Here is a 21,023-nt window from a genome sequence, read left to right as displayed (position 1 = left end):
TGCTGGCAAAACGCACGAAAGTGCTGTTTTGAATGAATGCTTACGAGCCTGCTGGTGCCTACCATCGCTCAGTCAGACTGCTCTATCAAATCATAGACTTAATTATAACAACACACAGAAACACGAGCCTTAGGTCATTAATATGGTCGAATCCGGAAACTATCACGTTTATTCTTTCAGTGAAATACGGAACCGTTACGTATTTTATCTAACGGGTGGCATCCATAAGTCTAAATATTCCTGTTACATTGCACAACATTCAATGTTATGTCATAATTACGTAAAATTCTGCCAAATTAGTTCGCAATGAGCCTGGCGGCTCAAACTGTTGCATATACCCTGACTCTGCGTGCAATGAACGCAAAATGACACAATTTCACCTGGTTAATATTGCCTGCTAACCTGGATTTCTTTTAGCTAAATATGCAGGTTTAAAAATATATACTTCTGTGTACTGATTTTAAGAAAGGCATTGATGTTTATGGTTAGGTACAGCCGTGCAACGATTGTGCTTTTTTCGCAAATGCGCTTTTGTAAATCAGCCCCCGTTTGGCGAAGTTGGCTGTCTTTGTTAGGAAGAAATAGTCTTCACAGTTCACAACGAGCCAGGCGGCCCAAACTGCTGCATATACCCCGACTCTGTTGCAGAGGTGACACATTTTCCCTAGTTAAAAGAAATTCATGTTAGCAGGCAATATTAACAAAATATGCAGGTTTAAAAATATATACTTGTGTATTGATTTTAAGAAAGACATTGATGTTTAGGTAGAAGTTGGAGCAACGACAGTCCATTTTCGCGAATGCGGACCGTATCGACTATATGCAATGCAGGACAGGCTAGATAAACTAGTAATATCATCAACCATGTGTAGTTAACTAGTGATTATGATTGATAGTTTTTTTATAAGATAAGTTTAATGCTAGGTAGCAACTTACCTTGGCTTCTTACTGCATTTGCGTAACAGGCAGGCTCCTCATGGAGTGCAATGTAAAGCAGGTGGTTAGAGCGTTGGACTAGTTAACATAAGGTTGCATCCCCAAGCTGACAAGGTAAAAATCTGTCGTTCTGCCCCTGAACATGGCAGTTAACCCACCGTTCCTAGGCCGTCATTGAAAATAAGAATGTGTTCTAAACTGACTTGCCTAGTTAAATAAAGGTTAAAAAAAAATTGTAAAAAAAATAGGCAAATCGGTGGCCAAAAACACCGATTACCGAATGTTATGAAAACTTGAAATCGGCCCTAATTAATCGGCCATTCCGATTAATCGGTCGACCTCTAGTTTATAGTGACATTACTAAGATATTTCGTAGAGTGTGGTCTATGCTACGACCCCAGGCCTTCAATCAGAAGTCAAAGACCAAGAGGTAATACCATTCTCCTGAAAAACATGGTCTGAATGAGGCATTATCAGCTGCTAATCCGCATGTCCTCTGTAGAGAAGGGCAGGCAGGCAGTGAAACAGGCGGGCAGGCAGTGGAACAGGCGGGCAGGCAGCGGAACAGGCGGGCAGGCAGCGGAACAGGCGGGCAGGCAGCGGAACAGGCGGGCAGCAGCACAGTCAGAGACACACGGGGCCTCCCTCCTGACTCCCAACACCTCAAGGTCAGCGCTGCTCATATTTAATGCTGCTACATTGGGAGAAAAAAAGCTACCTTTGCAGTGGGGGAATGGTCATTAATACCATCCAGTTTTAGCGTAGGGAAATGGCACATTTTATGAACTGTTTTTGAGGAAGGGCAAATCCGCCTTGCCGTGTCTTATGAGGTGGAACAACTAAAACATCACAGAATAAAAGTGCTTGTTGACACTGACAGCCGTGTGAGGTAGAGAAGTAGAATTTGGACGGTGTGACTTGGAGACAGAGGAAAACACAGACCGGGTTGAGAGGAACGTGGAATGTCCTCTGTGTTAAGTATGGTAGGACTGTGAGTGAGTGACCCAGAGTGCTGCTATGGCCTAGTTTAACAGAGAGAAGAGCCTGGCTGGGCCTGGGAGAAGCTAATGCTTTCTGTCAGTGAGAGGGAGGGCAGTAGTGTGTGTGTCTGACAATCAGACCCATAGTGCTCTGCCATGCTCCTCTAAGCCAGGCACTGTAAGGAGAGTGTGTGTGTGTGTGTGTGTGTGTGTGTGTGTGTGTGGAGAGAGAGAGAGAGAGAGAGATGGTCAGCCAGGCGCTGTCAGGAGTGTGTGAATGTGAAAAAGAGAGGGTCAGCCAGGCGCTGTCAACAGCACAACATCTGCACTAGTCTCAACATCCAGAACATAGGACAACGGTTCAACAGATAAACACCACAAACCAGTGGAGAAGCAGACGCACTGCCGAGTTGGATCGATGATCCTTGCAGAAACACAGAGGTTAAAATGTTACCAAGGCCTAATATATCCCTAGTCAAGGGCCCAGGAAAGAGCTACAGTTGAAGTTGGAAATGTACATACACCTTAGCCAAATACATTTAAACTCAGTTTTTCACAATTCCTGACATTTAATCCTTGTAGAAATTCCGTCTTAGGTCAGTTAGGATCACCACTTTATTTGAAGAATGTGAAATGTCAGAATGATAGGAGACAATTATTGATTTCTTTCATCACATTCCCAGTGGGTCAGAAGTTTACATACACTCAATTAGTATTTGGTAGCATTGCCTTTAAATTATTTAACTTGGGTCAAATGTTTAGGGTAGCCTTCCACAAACTTCCCACAATAAGTTGGGTGAATTTTGGCCCATTCCTCCTGACAGAGCTGGTGTAACTGAGTCAGGTTTGTAGGCCTCCTTGCTCGCACAGGCTTTTTCAGTTCTGCCCACACATTTTCTATAGGATTGAGGTCAGGGCTTTGTGATGGCCACTCCAATACCTGACTTTGTTGTCCTTAAGCCATTTTGCCACAACATTGGAAGTATGCTTGGGGTCATTGTCCATATGGAAGACCCATTTACGGCCAAGCTTCAACTTCCTGACTGATGTTTTGAGATGTTGCTTCAATATATCCACATTATTTTCCTGCTTCATGATGCCATCTATTTTGTGAAGTGCACCAGTCCCTCCTGCAGCAAAGCACCCCCACAACATGATGCTGCCACCCCCGTGCTTCACGGTTGGGATGGTGTTCTTTGGCTTGCAAGCTCCCCCCTTTTTCCTCCAAACATAACGATGGTCATTATAGCCAAACAGTTCTAATTTTGTTTCATCAGACCAGAGGACATTTCTCCAAAAAGTATGATCTTTGTCCCAATGTGCAGTTGCAAACCGTAGTCTGGTTGTTTTTATGGTGGTTTTGGTGGCTTCTTCCTTGCTGAGCAGCCTTTCAGGTTATGTTGATATAGGACTCGTTTTACTGTGCATATAGATACTGGAGGAAACGGGAACAAAAGTATCTTCACAAGGTCCTTTGCTGTTGTTCTGGGATTGATTTGCACGTTCTGCACAAAAGTGCGTTCATCTCTAGGAGACGGAACGCGCCTCCTTCCTGAGCGGTATGACGGCTGCGTGGTCCCATGGTGTTTATACTTGCATACTATTGTTTGTACAGATGAACGTGGTACCTTCTGGCGTTTGGAAATTGCTCCCAAGGATGAACCAGACTTGTGGAAGTCTACAATTTATTTTCTGAGGTCTTGGCTGATTTCTTTCGATTTTCCCATGATGTCAAGCAAAGAGGCACTGAGTTTGAAGGTAGGCCTTGAAATACATCCACAGGTACACCTCCAATTGACTCAAATGATGTCAATTAGCCTATCAGAACCTTCTAAAGCCATGACCGAATTTTCTGGAATTTTCCAAGCTGTTTAAAGGCACAGTCAACTTAGTGTATGTAAACTTCTGACCCACTGGAATTGTGATACAGTGAATTATAAGTGAAATAATCTGTCTGTAAACAATTGTTGGAAAAATTACTTGTGTCATGCACAAAGTAGATGTCCTAACCGACTTGCCAAAACTATAGCTTGTTAACAAGAATTTTGTGGAGTGGTTGAAAAACTAGTTTTAATGACTCCAACCTAAGTGTATGTAAACTTCTGACTTCAACTGTATATATGGATACTGTATATATGGATCTAGGTTTCTCAGTTGTCAAGGGCACCGTGGAGTATGGACCCAGATGTGACACACTAGTCTAGTGGAGGACCTTACCACACTTACCACACAGTTGGCTCAATTCACCCCTTTTCTCTAGCTAGGGCCTGCCTCGCAAACTGTTCCCATATGCTGCCCACTCAGCTCCAACATATTATTTTTAGTCCGCTCTGATGTGGGTTCCATTCTGTATGAGTTAATGTATTGTTCTGTATTTTAGTCTGCTCTGATGTTCCTTCAGCACAATCGGAGTTATTAGACATGACAATTTCTTCTCCTTCAAGACAGTATCACAACAACTGGCCCGTCTGTGCCTCTCCTCTCCATCGGAGGACAACAGTAACACAGTTCTCAACAGAGAAATGTGTTAAGCATGCATGCAGGCCAAGACAAGCTGCCGCTTGTATGCTGAGTCAAGCTTGGGTCGTCATCAGCAAAAAAATAAAGAAAATATAGTCAAACTTCTGTAAGATGTGTGGGGTAGGAGACGTATTCAAATAACTACAGTCACTACGGCTACATTAGATGAGGCTACATTTAATTTAAGCTATGCTTAGGTTTGTGTGCAGAGGATTTAAGATTATTTTAAAATATCCTGTGTCTTTTAAAGCAATATTTGATACAGTGTTGGCAGACCAGACCGTTGACAAACCAACTGTGAAACAAACAGTACAAACAGCTCTTAAAACCCTAGAAACACACACACACACAGAAACCACACACACACACACACACACACACACACACACACGAGGGATGGTTGCATGTTAAGTAACTCCTGTCATAGACTGTATTGTCCCGAGTCAGCACGGATGACAAACATCACATGCCTACTGTACCAGTCACCAGACAACAGCAATTACAGGGCATGAAAATAATGTTTAGGCCTTTGAACTGGTCAGCTGATTACTCCCCACAAACAACTACAACCCTATGAATACTCTAATAACACTGGGAACAAAAGCTAGTAAAGAAAACGCCGAAGGACAAGTTCAGCTTTGCAACCTTAGGATTTTCATAGACACACACCTGGCAGGGTTAGAACCATATTGCTGGATTTGATTCTATAGTTAGAACACATGAAGTAAACCGTGAACAGTTTCACAGGTCTATAACCTGGCTGTCATTTACGGGTGCTGGCAACATGGTGTTCATGTTATTGAGTAGGCATTTGACACACTCCAATGTGTGTGTTTGATATGCAAAGGCAGCATATTTCTTTCACTCCTCAGAAGCCTGTGCTGACCTTTACACCACTATATATTCACTCATCAGGAAACACATGAGAGTGATGGGACATCACATGAATAGAATAGCCTCTCAGATCCCAGATCCCCTTTTACCGCAACACCGGAGGATCATGAATGGGAATGTACAACATCTCGCCATGCCCCGGATGCTCTTCTGTGTTAGACAGGATTCTACTCTGGAGGAGGAGCAGTGGATGCCGGGAGCGTTGTGACTGATCACAGAGTCAGAGGTAGAGGCTGCCAAGACCAGCAGAGAGAGATTTACTGTATACAGCCCAGCCAGACGCCTCAGAGCTGACAGACACCATGAAGTGTGGCACCGACTGTACTCAATAGATCTGCTGGATTTCAAATAGTATTTGTGGAGAAAACCGGGTCCATCTTGCACTCAAAGTAGGTTCAATCATATGCTCAAAGTATTTGAAACATTTCTAATACTATTTGAACCCAGTAGGTCTAGTACTCACTTGAGGGAAAAACAGGCACATGAATCCATCCATATATCGCAAATCCACAGGCCTGTTCTCCCCCTCCTCTCTCTCTGAGAGTAAACACTTACAGTGTCAACTGGAAAGTTGCCTCCTCTCAGGAGTCCACTCCACAGCTAAGAGCCTGGAAGAAGTCTTTCCTTTTCTCTATTTATTTCCTTTATGTAGCACTCTGACCCCAGGTGCCATAGACCTCCAACAGTAACCACCATTTATACAGCTGTGGCTTGTTATCTTCCTCCAAGCAATTACAGTCTTGTTCCAACCTGACCTGTATGTTCTGGAGGGCTCCAGCCACCACCCAGAATACAGCCACATCATAAAGACAGAAGAGTTCAGAAAACGGTTTTAAAACATGTGTTGAGCCCACAAAATAAAAAGCAAATACTGTTCACTCTTCCCACCTGATGTTTGGGGAGAACGTAAAGTCACTCACTTTGCTCAGGTGCAAATGCTTTAATCTGGCGTTAGGGATTGTTATTAAACTGTGGTGCAAATTACACCTTAAAGTGACATGCCATAAGAGAGAATTCCTTCCCTAACAAAGGACCAATCCTAACTTGAAGTCGACAACAAGCAACTAGGAGCCTAATGCAAATCCCTCATATGACATATGCACACTTATTTCAAGTTATCACATTTTATTTGTCACATGCACATGGTTAGCAGACATTAATGCGAGTGTAGCAAAATGCTTGTGCTTCTAGTTCTGACAGCGCAGTAATATCTAACAATTCCCCAACAACTACCTTAGGGGTGAATAAGAATATGTACATATGGATGAGCGATGGCCGAGCGGCATAGGCAAGGTGCAATAGATGATATAAAATAGTATATACACGTGGTATGAGTAATGTAAGACAGTTATTTGCAACCTGCCCAGAGCTCCACACAAATAATGTACAGTAGGAGTAGCATGAATATGATAATAACAATGACCTTTGGTAGCCATGGTAATCACAGCTGCATACATGTATCGACAAAGAGGTGAAGTCAGTAGCAGCCATTGTAATGTAATTAGATATATCTAGAGAAGGGGAGTGTGGATTCCAGAAACTACACTATTCTGCTTCCTGTCTGTCCTAGGGACAGTAACCTCAGATCCTTGACATGATGGAAAACATGGAAGAACATGCCCTGTAGGCCACAGTGGTTAATGTGTACAGAAAGGTCCTGCGGCAGCAGTGTTTAACCCTCTCACGACTACATTGGACAAAAGTGAAACTTTGAGATGAGATCTGACCCCATTTTATGTGTCACGTTTTCTCTCCATATTTCACTAAATATTTCAGTGTCTCTCCTCTGGAAGCCCAGCAGTATGCACGTCTCGGGGTGCATCCCACATAGCACCCTATTTCCTATATAGTACAGTGCACTTCTTTTGACCAGAGCCTAATGGGCCCTGGTCAAAAATAGTGCAATATAAAAGGAATAGGGTGCTATGTGGGACGCAAGCCTTGGAGTACCACTCATCAAATACATCAAGATGGTGCTGAGAGAGCTGTAGGTTTCCAGCAGCAACACCTGTAGTGCTTTGAGGGGTATAGGTTCTATACTACAGGGGGAGGGGATCCTTGTTTCTGAAGTAGTTCTATTGGGCAAGAGAGGCCCCAAACAGAGCAGGCATGGGAAGGGAGAGAGTCTTGTATAGTATTTATTAGTTAGTGGAGGAAGGACAATCCTGGCTCTTTATCATGGTCAGGTTCAGTCAGGTTTGAGGGGGGTTAATGTGTCATTCCTGTGTTTGCTTTGGGTCAGGGGGCTACTTGCCTACTGAGCAGCAGTAGGAACCTAGGTGCTGTTGAGCTAGCTTCTGCCTAGCAAGGGAGAGAGGAGGGAGATATGGGGTGAGGGACAAAATCAAAACACACACGGAATGATGCACACGCATGCCCATATGATAGGCACATTTCTGCTCAATGCGCACTGCTGAGCTCCGTAGTGAGTTTACATGCTGGGCTGTCTGCCAAGAATTAACCCAGAATACGTTGACTACTAATTGCTGTGTTTTCAACGAACTACAAATAAAAACACTAACCGACTCCACAGCTGTGCCAAAATGTTTAATGAACTGCTGCTTCAGCCTTGTAGAAGCTGAGATCCTGTTCAAACTATGTTCCAGTCAACAATATCAAAGTGATTGAGTGAAATCAGACTACTACTGGGCAGTGAGTAGGTGCTACAGTAGGTAGTAGCAGGAGCTACAAATCATGATGGTTATTGGGACATCTTGAGTACTGGTATTAGCTTTGTTTCAACTTGTCCATGTTCCAGCTATCGCTGCAGGCTTTTCATACAAATCAGAGTAGGCCAGACAGCAGTACCGCAATCTAAAAATATTTTTTTCTATTGGCGGTGTCTATAAATTAAAGAGCTGAGGAGGAGAATAGAAGAAGCTTTAGGATAAAGGATGGCTCTACAACATTTTGACACGTCAAGCAATAAAACCAAAGTGCTTGGACGTGCCAGATGCTTGGCAAACACAGGACTAGTTAGTCTACCCTAACTATTTTGAAAAATAGGCCAATCATGTCAGAGAGAGATTGGAAGCCCGCTAAATGCTTTCATTTCAATAAGGCAAAGTTAGTCGTGCCTGGCACACACACATTAATAAACACGTTGCCATTTACTGTTTCTATCCTCCATCTGAGGCTGATGATTTATGAGGAGAAGGGGTTTGTGGGTAAAGTGCAAGTGGAAAACAGCCATGCTATTTCTGGCGTTTGGTGCTATTGAGTGGTTAGACTGTTACCGATAAGCAGCTGTAGATGTGTGACAGAGCAGAGGACCACAAAGTCTACGTTTACTGAGGCCTCGTCAAAGGCAGCCGACACAGAGACTTAGCTGATCCATGCTTACACAGAAAGAAAGTTTACTGTTGCCTCTATCAACATCTTAACTCTCTCACACCCTGGTAATCACCCATTCATACTTTACTGTAAGTGATACAAAGACTAACTCTATCCATACAGCACCCATCTATCTACGCCGTCTTAATCCTCCAGATATCCTGACAGACTCAGCACAGGCCTTAGGGCAGAGAGTCTGGCCTTGCAGAAGACACTGAGGTTACGAATGTATGAGAATACAGAGTCTCTGAGTACAGGTCAGCAGACCAAACACATGCACAAGCACACAGTGTGGCCCCTGTGGGAGGTTACTGACACCACTCCTCCCCTATCCTTGCTCCTGCCAGACCTACTAGCTTCAGAGACTGATTAATGCCCCCGATCTGACCTTCATTCTACAGGCCACTGTCTTAGTTTCACAAGAACAGGGTTGTCCTTGCACAGCCATAAGAGGTTCTTTGACTATAAACTCAGTATCACACAATCAACCCCGTCCAGAAACAACCCCATACCCCTCTATGCACCATTAGTTCCATACATCAATAGCGAATATTCCCTCTATCCTATCAGACGGTAAGGTGGAATGTTGTCTATAAGCATCTCCCTCCCAACACACGCATCCCACCCAAACCAATTGAAACCCTTCCACTCATTGAAAGACACTGGAAGCAGCGGAAGACAAGACCACCGGTGTTTCATTCAGTTTATCTAACCGGGTGCAGAGATACAGCAGCTTATCAGTGACGAGACCAAAAACACATCAGTCTCTCAAACTATTTCTAACTATCAACTTCAAATTAAGCTGTGAATAGCTAACCTCTATGTCTGAGCTTTGTAAATTATGGGTTATTATTATTAGCAGTTCGGCCATTTTGTGGACTAAATTACTATTATAGTGGATGTTTCCAATATTGTATTGACCTATTGCCAACTACATTAAATACACCAGTTGATTGAATCATGGGTTTGATGTGGGTGTAATTGGTTCAGGCATGTACAGCTGATGACACAGCCACACTGACAGTCACTGGCCAGAAAAACCAGACAGTAGGCGGTTAGGCTCTATGGGAGGTTTGGCTTGGTGCTATATTATATCACCACAGCACCAAGCAGCACAGACATGACAGCAGCTGGGTGTGGAGCGTGCCTGGCTTCCATCTATCGGCCCTCCTCACTCTCACTCTACTCTCAGAGGGCCAGGGCAAACAAGAGCACGGCTGCTAAAGCTATCAAAGAAGGAATCTAGGAAGAGAGACCTTTCCTCCAAAGAGCAGAAGGAAACAACATACTCAAAAACAGTAAGTAGGGAAATAGTGTGGGTAAAAGCTCAAAGACATAGCTACATTCCAGAAACACAGAGAGGATGGTACAGGTTGGCACAGTCAAATATCTGTGTATGTATAACTGCAGTAAAAAGATTCTGGTAAAAAAATAATGATTGTGTACTGTAGTAGTACTACGATATAACCTCAGAGCACTATTTACAAGAAGAGTGGGACCCACTCTGGTCTCTCTCCACAGCTGTCTTTTAGTGGTTCCTGGAGTCCTGGCCTGGCGTGCGTTTTGGCCTTGACACAGTGATCAGATTAGACGGAGGGAAGCATCAAGGAGAAGGAAAAGAGTCAAGGCCCTAGTGAGAAGGAGCCGCTTCCTGTAGGTCTGGCTGCTACACTGGTCTCTAGCCCAACCCCTGACCCCCTCAGCCTCACGTAGGTCTGGCTAATACACTGGTCTCTAGCCTTATCCCTGACCCCCTCAGCCTCACGTAGGTCTGGCTAATACACTGGTCTCTAGCCTTATCCCTGACCCCCTCAGCCTCACGTAGGTCTGGCTAATACACTGGTCTCTAGCCCAACCCCTGACCCCCTCAGCCTCACGTAGGTCTGGCTAATACACTGGGCTCTAGCCTTATCCCTGACCCCCTCAGCCTCACGTAGGTCTGGCTAATACACTGCCGTGCAGAATAAATATCAGAGCACCCAGAGAAGCACGAGAATGAACTTCACACAACTTTCTAGAGTTTTCCCCGTTAGTTAACACGTTCAATATTTTCCTTTACTGTGGCAATTGTGATCGAAACAAAGCAATATTAGTCACTTTCAACGCAACTACTAAATCACATTTTATTGGTCGCATGCACATATTTAGCAGATGTTATTGCGGGTGTAGCATAATGCTTGTGGTCTATGCAAGACTTAGTATGCAAAACTAATAACTACGCAAGAGATTGTTGTTGGCAGAATACATCGGAGTAGGATTCTATTGCATTGACAGGCACAACTCAGGCCGGCCCGTACTCTACACAGACCGGTGTGCCATAACCAATCAGAGCTGCAGTAGGACTATATGCAAATATACTAATTACTATACATAGATCTGTGCCATTCACTTTGAACTGGACTGTTTTTACAGCATGAGCGGTCGTGAGTAGATACAGTACTTTGATACAAAACAAGCGTATCAAAACAACAAGATAAACTTCAAGATTTCTTCCAGACCATGCGGTTATCATGAAAAGGCTGGGAGATTTTAAATGCTTTGAGCTAGAAATGAGAACCCACCCAAGGACAACGCCACAATTTATTTCCTCTTTAATAATGACCAATAACTTCCGGCAGTTCATCAGTCTGGATCCTGCAGTTCAATCCAAACCAGCTTCTCTTCCTAACACAACGCAGAGCAAATGAGCTGCCATCATCACAGCGTAACCAATCTAGCCTATTGCACAATACTGTTTACATGGCATGAAACAGGAGGGGAATGGGACTCCGTACAGAGTCTGAACCTCCCCAAAACAATTAGTGGGTTTAGGGACCAATGGTGGTATACAGAATTATTTTACAACACTGTTTATTACACGATTAAGTAACAGTGCCAGAGAAGTGTGGGAGAGAGGACTTTCATTCCGATTCATTAGGAACTCATTATAGACTGAGCCAACCATGCACAGCGAGGAGGTGTGTGAGTGAGAGAGTGTGTGGGGGGCCACAGAGCATACTGGACTGTTAAGATTTAATTACTACCCCACCCCTTCCAGTTATCATCCTACCCTAAGGGCCTGCTTATGGTCCGACCAACCGACAAACAAATGGTCCATTTTGCGTTTGTCCGCTGCTTGGTCCTGCTGACTAAACGAAACAAGGCATTTTAACTGAGTATAGACCCATGCATTGTATTTGGCAATACACAAGGCACTGAGCAGGGCCTCTGTTACAAAGCTCCCTCTGTGGTTTGGTGGAACAGCCGTTAGCTTGGGGATGAGCCAGGGGCCCTTGGCCAACATCCAGCAGGTCTCGACCCAAAACACACAGAGGCTACTTGGACTGGACCCGATGTTCTGGCAATCCAATAGGACAGCCTGTTTAGTATGTCACTAAGTTGCTCCCAGCTAGCAACCCTGCACACAGAATCCTGCACACAGCCACCCCAACTCTCCAGGGTCCCAAAGCACCCAGAGAACACAGCTCAGCTAGAGATAGTAAAACATGATCTGCACAACAAAATAGCTCCCAGCAGCTGTTCCTGAGCACTTCACCTTTCCCGAAGAAGAAATTCAGAATCAAGAGACCTTTATCATAAAAAACACCCCGAACATGTGTGGTTTAGTATTAACACACACAAAAAGTACCCTTTCTCACACACACACAAACAGTAGCAGACCTGCAGGGCTGTGTTCAAAGCTGCACCACTAACAGGCTGCTTTTCCTCTAATAAAGACAGGTTGACGTTTATTGTCATGAGTCTTGCATTGGAGGCAGAAAGAACTAAGTGGTTTCCGCTACACGGGCATGCTGCAAAGTCAAAATTGGCAATATCGTAAAAACTCATGAAAAAACACTAGCTTTTTAGTCTTAATTTAAAGCTAGGCATTAGGGTCATTAGTGTATGTCTGAATCATTTATGTTGTACACATGCAGAAGTAGAGAGGAGATCCAGCAATTTGGAGAGCGACGTAGCGGCAGTGCTCCCTTCTCTTTGCACACCTACCTGAGCAGAGGATGCCCTTGTGTCGGGCGCAGGAGAAGTCATCACACTCGCAGAAGGTCCCGTAGATCTTCCCGAACTCTGACTCGTAGCAGAGGCACTGGTTACAGCTGCACTCCCCTCGCCCACCACAGATCTGCTTCCCCTCCGCCTCTCTACAGGCGCTCAGGTACATGCTACCAGCCTCGCCCTCCTGGCACTCACAGCGGGCGCCCAGGTAGCCCGGGTCACAGCGGCAGGTACCACAGGTGTACTGTCCGATGGAGCTGCAGCGGCTACTGTTAGCCTGGGTCCAGTCGGTGCAGCCACAGTCACAGCGGTAGTCCACTGACACCTCCAGACGATCCTTGAAGCCCACAGGTTTGATGGTGAATCTCTGCTGGGTGCCAGGGGCGGGGCAGCCCCTAGCGTCCACACTCACGGTGAAGGACACCTGGAAGAAAGAAGAACAGTACAACAGGGTTAGTATATGGACTGGAATTACACAAATTGCCACAATTTCTCAATCAAGGAGTTTTATACAAACCTGTCATACTCATAACTGGATTTTAAAATAGCCTCAATCTGGATCCATCACAATTACACCATCTACCTCCAGATGAACCTATTTTGCTCATATTAAGGCTTGGCTGTGATCTACATTTGACCTGCAAGCGGTGTTTATACATGTGGAATTATCTCAGAGAGAAAGCGAGATCAAGAGAGAGAGCGAGAGACAGTGATCAGAGGAGCGAGATCAGAGGAGCGAGATCAGAGGAGCGAGATCAGAGGAGCGAGATCAGAGGAGAGAGATCAGAGGAGAAAGATCAGAGGACAGTTTGTGGCTTTGAGTCAGTTAGTTGATTAATCACAGCCAATTCAAGCTGCAGATGACACAGACAGGACCTCCACCCATTTGATTGCTCTGAGGAAAGAAGTCTGAACAAGACAGAAACTCCACCTTCCCTTTAGATTGGCCTGTCTCAACAGTTACGTTGATTGGAAGATGGTGCTGCAGTGGATAGCAGATGTTTTACGGGCTCCGGAATAATTCTCAAATGTGGGGTTTTTTTTACGCTGAAAAATATGTTTAACACTGTCTCCACCATCATTTGTTATGACTGAAAATAGCTTGGACACCAGGGGCCAGACGCACCAGTTGGGTGTAAAAAAAGAAATGCATAAAAAAAAAAGTCTTAAAATGCTAGGTCAGGTGTATCTACGTCTGACTTTGGGATCAGAATTTACACCTGCTGCACCAACCAAAAAGACTAGCCGTAGCTAAATCCAGTGTAAGCAATGCATGAGATTTGATGCTCCATAATGGAGGTTGCTAGGCAGCACCCATTACTAGGCTGTTACTGTTCTCGTGGCAGTTTTCAACTTTGCGAGGCATGTCCCATCACTTCACAAAGCCCACCACTATGCATGCATGTTGTTTTCTTAACCATACCTTGATGGATCAATCAATCAATTACTGTGGAATGAATATCACTGAATGACGAAGTTATTGGATAAAGTAGGCTAATGCTATTGAAGCGTGGGGAATCGTCTTCATAAATCAATCGTCAAGATTTTTGTTTTCCGGAATCTCCGTTTGGAATGTTTGATTACAATTAGGCTGGGAAAATGTTAGCCAAATTGAGGTCAGTGTTCATAATGATAATCTTTAGTCTAGTTTGCTCATCTAACAGCATTATCAGAACATTTTGCTAGCATGTTATGTAGTCTAAGGTAGCCTAGTTTAAACAGGTGGATTATTTTGCTCCCCACTCGTGCAGTAGCCTAGGCTATAGTGCCTCCAGAAAGTATTCACACACCTCGACTTTTTCCACATTTTGTTGCGTTACAGCCTGAATTTAAAATGGACTCAATTGAGATGTTTTGTCACTGGCCTAAACACACACACTTCCACTGACATTATGGGGTAGTTAAAAATTGTAAAAAAATTTTTACAAATGAATAAAAATAAGACATCTGAAATGTCTTGAGTCAATAAGTATTTAACCCCTTTGTTATGGCAAGCCTAAATCTGTTCAGGAGTACAAATGTTCTTAACAAGTCACATAATACGTTTCATGGACTCACTCTCTGTGCAATACAATGCTTAACATTATTTTTTTATGACTACCTCATCTTTTTACCACACATACAAGTATCTGTAAAGGTCCCTCAGTTGAGCAGTGAATTTCAAAACACAGATTCAACTACAAAGTTTAGGGACGTTTTCAAATGCCTCGCAAAGAAGGGCACCAATTGGTAGATGGGTTTTTTTAAAAAAGCAGAGTTGCCGGAGAGGAAGGAAACCGCTCAGGGATTTCACCATGAGACCAACGCTGACTTTAAGACAGTTACAGTTTAATGGCTGTGATAGGAGAAAAAACTGTGGATGGATCAACATTGTAGTTACTAACCTAAATGACAGAGTGAAAAGAAGGAAGCCTGAACAGAATGAAAATATTGCACAACATGCATCCTGTTTGCAACAAGGCACGTGGCTCCCGAGTGGCACAGCGGTCTAAGGCACTGCATCTCAGTGCAAGAGGCGACACTACATTCCCTGGTTTGAATCCAGGTTGAATCACATCCGGCCGTGATTGGGAGTCCCATAGGGCGTTGCACAATTGGCCCAGTGTCGCCCGGGTTTGACCGGGGTAGGCCGTCATTGTAAATAAGAATTTGTTCTTAACTGACATGCCTAGTTAAATAAAGGTAAAAAAATAATAATAAGTCAAACTGAAGAAAATGTGGCAAAGCCATTAACTTTTTTGTCCTGAATACAAAGTGTGTTACATTGAATTTACCTCAAACATATTACGGAGTCCCAATCCCCATATTTTCAAGCATAGTGGTGTCTGCATCATGTTATGGGTATGCTTGTAATCGTCAAGAACCGGGGAGCTTTTCAGGATAACAAAAATTAATTGAATGGAGCTAAGTACAGGCAAAATCCTAGAGGAAAACCTGGTTCAGGATAATTCTCCTTTCAGCAGGACAATAACCTAAAACAAGGCTAAAACTACACTGGAGTTGCTTACCAAGAAGACAGTGAAAATTCCTGAGTGGCCAAGTTCCAGTTTTGACTTAAATCTATGGCAAGACCTGAAAATGGTTGTCTAGCAATGATCAACCAATTTGAACAGATCTTGAAGAATTTTGAAAAGAATAATGGCCAAATATTGTACAAGCCAGGTGTGTAAAGCTCTTAGACTTACCCAGAAAGAATCACAGCTGAAATCGCTGCCAAAAGGTGATTCTGACATATATTGACTCAGGGGTGTGAATACTTATGTAAATGAGATATGAGCAATAATAAAAGTGGAGGTGGCAGCTCATCTATTAGTTTTCTGATATCTGATCAGACACATTTAGCATGCTGTAATGTAGCATAAATCAAGTGTATTATTTTGCTATTGACTCGTGCATAGGCAACTCGAAAAGCCCAGAGGTTGTGAAATATGAACATGAGACTCACATCCTTTAGAAAATATAGATTGATCTTTCATGGTATGTACAGAAAAGAAAAGCATAGTCCCGCCTCCCGACCAGGCGTAGCTCATAGAAGGGCTTACGCCCAGGCATAGCTCGTAGAAGGGCTTACGCCCAGGCATAGCTCGTAGAAGGGCTTACGCCCAGGCATAGCTCGTAGAAGGGCTTACGCCCAGGCATAGCTCGTAGAAGGGCTTACGCCCAGGCATAGCTCGTAGAAGGGCTTACGCCCAGGCATAGCTCGTAGAAGGGCTTACGCCCAGGCATAGCTCGTAGAAGGGCTTACGCCCAGGCATAGCTCGTAGAAGGGCTTACGCCCAGGCATAGCTCGTAGAAGGGCTTACGCCCAGGCATAGCTCGTAGAAGGGCTTACGCCCAGGCATAGCTCGTAGAAGGGCTTACGCCCAGGCATAGCTCGTGGAAGGGCTTACGCCCAGGCATAGCTTGTAGAAGGGCTTACGCCCAGGTGATGCAACAGGTATAATCTTTACATCCACGTAGAGCACATTTTATGTCGAACGTAGAGTTACGACCCACTTACAACCAACTGGTGCAATCGGCCCCAGATCAGCGATGACTAACCTCGATCCATGTTATTTTTACTGGTTATTGTTATTCACTGTGTATTTATTCCTCATGTCACCAATTCTATTTTTTATCTTTAACTCTACATTGTTGTAAAAAGACCCAGATGTAAGCATGTCCCTGTTGATCTAAATCTGTTGTTTACGAAGCATGTGACAAATAACATTTGATTTGCAGCGCATTACTGTTTCCTTCTCTGTAGCTCAACTGCCACAGCAACCATCTCCAGTGTGTGTGTTCGACTGCCTGTCATAGATGAGGCAGTGTTATTCTTTGTGGTTTCCCTCCCTTTAGATGGGATAACGGGTGTGAATTTCTCCAGTTAAACTGATACTACAATAAATCTACAAAACTGCAATGTACAATATGTATGTATGTATGTATGTATGTATGTATGTATGTATGTATGTATGTATGTATGTATGTATGCATGTATGCATGCATGCATGTATGCATGTATGCATGTATGCATGTATATATCAGTTGATATATCATCACCTTCCATATAACCTTTGGCACATTGGAAAACGCTCTGAGGCAAAACATCTTTAAAACTGGGTAATTCTGCCCAAAGAAAACACAAGGACCGACTTCAATAACATCAATTAGAATACATATGAAATGTGGTTAACTTTTCAATACATTACACAGCTCTGGATGAGAGCATGGATACTTTCAACCACAAAAATATTTTAGCGAAGGGAAAAGCTAATCTGAGGCAGCTGTAGCGGTATTTCAGGAAGGATGTCCTTCCATGACGTAAGGTTGACTCTTCCACATCATTCTCTTTCTCCCAGTGGTTCTAGATGAGTGAAGAAGCGCACACACACACACACACGCACGCACGCACGCACGCACGCACGCACGCACGCACGCACGTCTTCAGGTAGCCTATGTGCCCTTTGGCAGTGTTGAGCCCGGAGGGGTCATTGGAGGTGGGAGAGGCAGGGATGCGAGGGGGCACATGCTGTGCTTTGAAGTTTAGCTCCCAAGTCTGAAGGCCACAGCCCTCTGGACTGCAGCCCCAAAGCCAAACACTCAGATGCTTGGGCCGTGTTGATGTTGGCAGCAGCTCTGCACGCAACGATCTGAGTCTTCAGGAGAGGAAAAGAGCATCGGCCTGTCACTCAGAATGCAGGACCTTTCGCTCTCTCTATGGGTATCCTAGGCCATCAGTGTCTTCCATCTTCCCTTCCTCTTTCAATGAGAAGTGAACAGGTCATAGTACCACAGACCCTACTGGGTGAGCACCTGACTAAAATGAAACGCTGTACAATATGAAGCAATATGAGGATGTGGCTGTGTGTGGAGTAAACACTCATGACATCAAACTGCGTCATCTGTCCAACCCAAACCATTGATCTAGTTAGTAAGTGATGAATGTCTGTAGGTAATACAGAAACACTAGTCAAAAAAACAAAACAATAACAAAGCTATTGTCATCCACAAGCACAGCATGACAGAAGAACAGGATATGAAAGCAGAGTTGTGGTATGTTCCTGCTGAGTACTAGATAAGCCTCCAATCAGAGTCCACAGGAAGGAAGGGCCCACATAACACATGGAAGACCTGCTTGTCTGCTATTTGCCTCTTCCACTACAGCACAGTGCTCTTCCTAATGAGGTAATGAGATTTAGGGGAGTGAGTCATGAGGAACCCAGCTCCTTTAACCATGTGGCTCGTTAGGGAAACAATCAACCATGAGATAAAGCTGCTGGAGTAAAAAGGCAGGGAACCAAATCCCAGGACATTACTGCTGTGATTGTGAGAGGGATGGAATGGAGGAGTGGAACAAAGAGAGCAGCAGATGAATCACAAAAGTTTGTCTTGAGTCAAGTATTCAACCACTTTGTTATGGCAAGCCTAAATAAGTTCAGGATAAAACATTTTCGTAACAAGACACATAATAAGTTGCATGGACTCACTCGGTGTGCAGTAATAGTGTTTAACGTAACTTTATGATTACCTCATCTCTGTACCTCACACATACAGATCATTTTAAGGTCCCTCAGTCGAGCAGTAAATTTCAAACACAGATTCAACCACAAAGACCAGGGAGGTTTTCCAACGCCTCACAAAGAAGTGCACCTATCGGTAGACAAGACATTGAATCTCTCTCTGAGCCTTGTGAAGTTATTAAATTACACTTTGGATGGTGTATCAGTACACCCGTTCACTACAGAGATACAGGCACACTTCCTAACTAATTTGCCGTGGAGGGAGGAAAACGCTTAGATGACACGGATGCTACGCTACAGGACTGTTTTGCTAGCACAGACTGAAATATGTTCCGGGACTCATCAAATGGCATTGAGGAGTTTACCACCTCAGTCACCGGCTTCATCAATAAGTGCATCGACAACGTCATCCCCCACAGTGACAGTACGTACATATCTCAACCAGAAGCCATGGATTACAGGCAACATCCGCACTGAGCTAAAAAGGCTAGAGCTGCCGCTTTCAAGGAGTGGGACACTGCTCCGGATGCTTATAAGAAATCCAGCTATTCCCTTAGACAAACCATCAAACAGGCAAAGCGTCAAGACAGGAATAAGACTGAATCGTACTACACCGGTTCTGACGCTTGTCGGACGTGGCAGGGCTTGCAAGCTATTACGGACTACAAAGGGAAACCCAGCCGCGAGCTTCCCAGTGACGCAAGCCTACCAGACGAGCTAAATGCCTTTTATGCTCGCTTCGAAGCAAGCAACACTGAAGCATGCATGAGAGTACCAGCTGTTCTGGACGACTGTGTGATCACGCTCTTCGTAGCCGATGTGAGCAAGACCTTTAAACAGGTCAACAGTCACAAGGCCGCGGGGCCAGACGGATTACCAGGACGTGTACTCAAAACATGCGCGGACCAACTGGCAAGTGTTTTCACTGATATTTTCAACCTCTCCCTGACCAAGTCTGTAATACCTACATGTTTCAAGCGGACCACCATAGTCCCTGTGCCCAAGAATGCGAAGGTAACCTACCTAAATGACTACCGCCCTGTAGCACTCACGTTGGTAGCCATGAAGTGCTTTGAAAGGCTGGTCCTGGCACACAACGATGAGAGCCTATAGGGAGGTCAGAGACCTGGCAGTGTGGTGCCAGGACAACAACCTCTCCCTCAACATGGGCAAGACAAAGGAGCTGGTCGTGGACTACAAGAAAAGGAGGGCAGCACACACCCACATTCACAATGACGGGGCTGTAGTGGAGCGTGTCGAGAGTTAAGTTCCTTGGTGTCCACATCACCAACAAACAATCATGGTCCAAACAGACCAATACAGTTGTGAAGAGGGCACGACAACACCTTTTCCCCCTCAGGAGACTGAAAAGATTTGGCATGGCTCCCCAGATCCTCAAAAAGTTCTACAGCTGCACCATCGAGAGCACCGCCTGATATGGCAACAGTTCGGCATCTTCCCGTAAGGCGCTACAGAGGGTAGTGCATATGGTCCAGTACATCACTGGGGGAAAGCTTCCTGCCATCCAGGACCCATATACTCGGCAGTGTCAAAGGAAGGCCCCCCAAAAATTGTCAAAGACTCCAGTCACCCAAGTCATAGACTGTTCTCTCTGCTACCGCATGGCAAGCGGTACCGGAGCGCCAAGTCAAGGACCAAAAGGCTCCTTAACAGCTTCTACCCCCAAGCCATAAGACTGTTGAACAATTAATGAAATGGCCAACCGGACTATTTACATTAACCCCACCACCTTTGTTTTTATACTGCTGCTACTCGCTGTTTATTATCTATGCATAGTCACTTTACCCCTACCTACATGTACAAATTACCTCGACTAACTTGTACCCCCAGACATTGACTCAGTACCGGTACCCCCTGTATATAGCCACGTTATTGTTATTTTATTGTGTTAATTTTCATTTTATTTTTTACTTTAAGTTTATTCAGTAAATATTTTCTTAATTATTTCTTGAGGTGCATTGTTGGTTAAGGGCTTGCAGTAAGCTTTTCACGTTAAGGTCTACACCTGTTGTATTAAGCGCATGTGATAATAAAAATATGATTTGAATTGATTTAACCATGAGGTCAATGGTGACTTTAAAACAGACTTCAATGGCTGTGATAGGAGAGGATGGATCAACAACATTGTAGTTACTCTACAATACTAACCTAAAGGACAGAGTGAAAAAAAGGAAGTCTGTACAGAATAAAAATATTCCAAAAATGCATCCTGTTTGCAACAAGGCACTAAAGTAATACTAAAGAAAATGTGTCCTGAATACAAAATGTTACGTTTGGTAAATCCAATACAACACATCACTGAGTACCACTCTCCATATTTTCAAGCCTAGTGGTGCTGCATCAT

General features: G+C 44.2%; 1 protein-coding gene across 2 annotated transcripts in view; it reads right to left on the bottom strand.

The window, feature by feature from the left end:
- Positions 1-21,023, bottom strand: part of itgb5 (integrin, beta 5) — a 75,671-nt gene that overhangs the window by 22,296 nt on the left and 32,352 nt on the right. For both annotated transcript variants that reach the window (XM_014173614.3, XM_014173615.3), the window contains exon 10: positions 12,651-13,080. In XM_014173614.3, coding sequence (XP_014029089.1) covers positions 12,651-13,080 — 430 coding nt within the window. The remainder of the gene's footprint in view (positions 1-12,650; positions 13,081-21,023) is intronic.

This window comes from Salmo salar, chromosome 25 (assembly GCF_965601325.2).
Source record: "Salmo salar chromosome 25, fSalSal1, whole genome shotgun sequence".
NCBI classification, from domain to species: Eukaryota; Metazoa; Chordata; class Actinopteri; order Salmoniformes; family Salmonidae; genus Salmo; species Salmo salar.
This window is presented reverse-complemented; position numbering and strand designations above follow the sequence as displayed.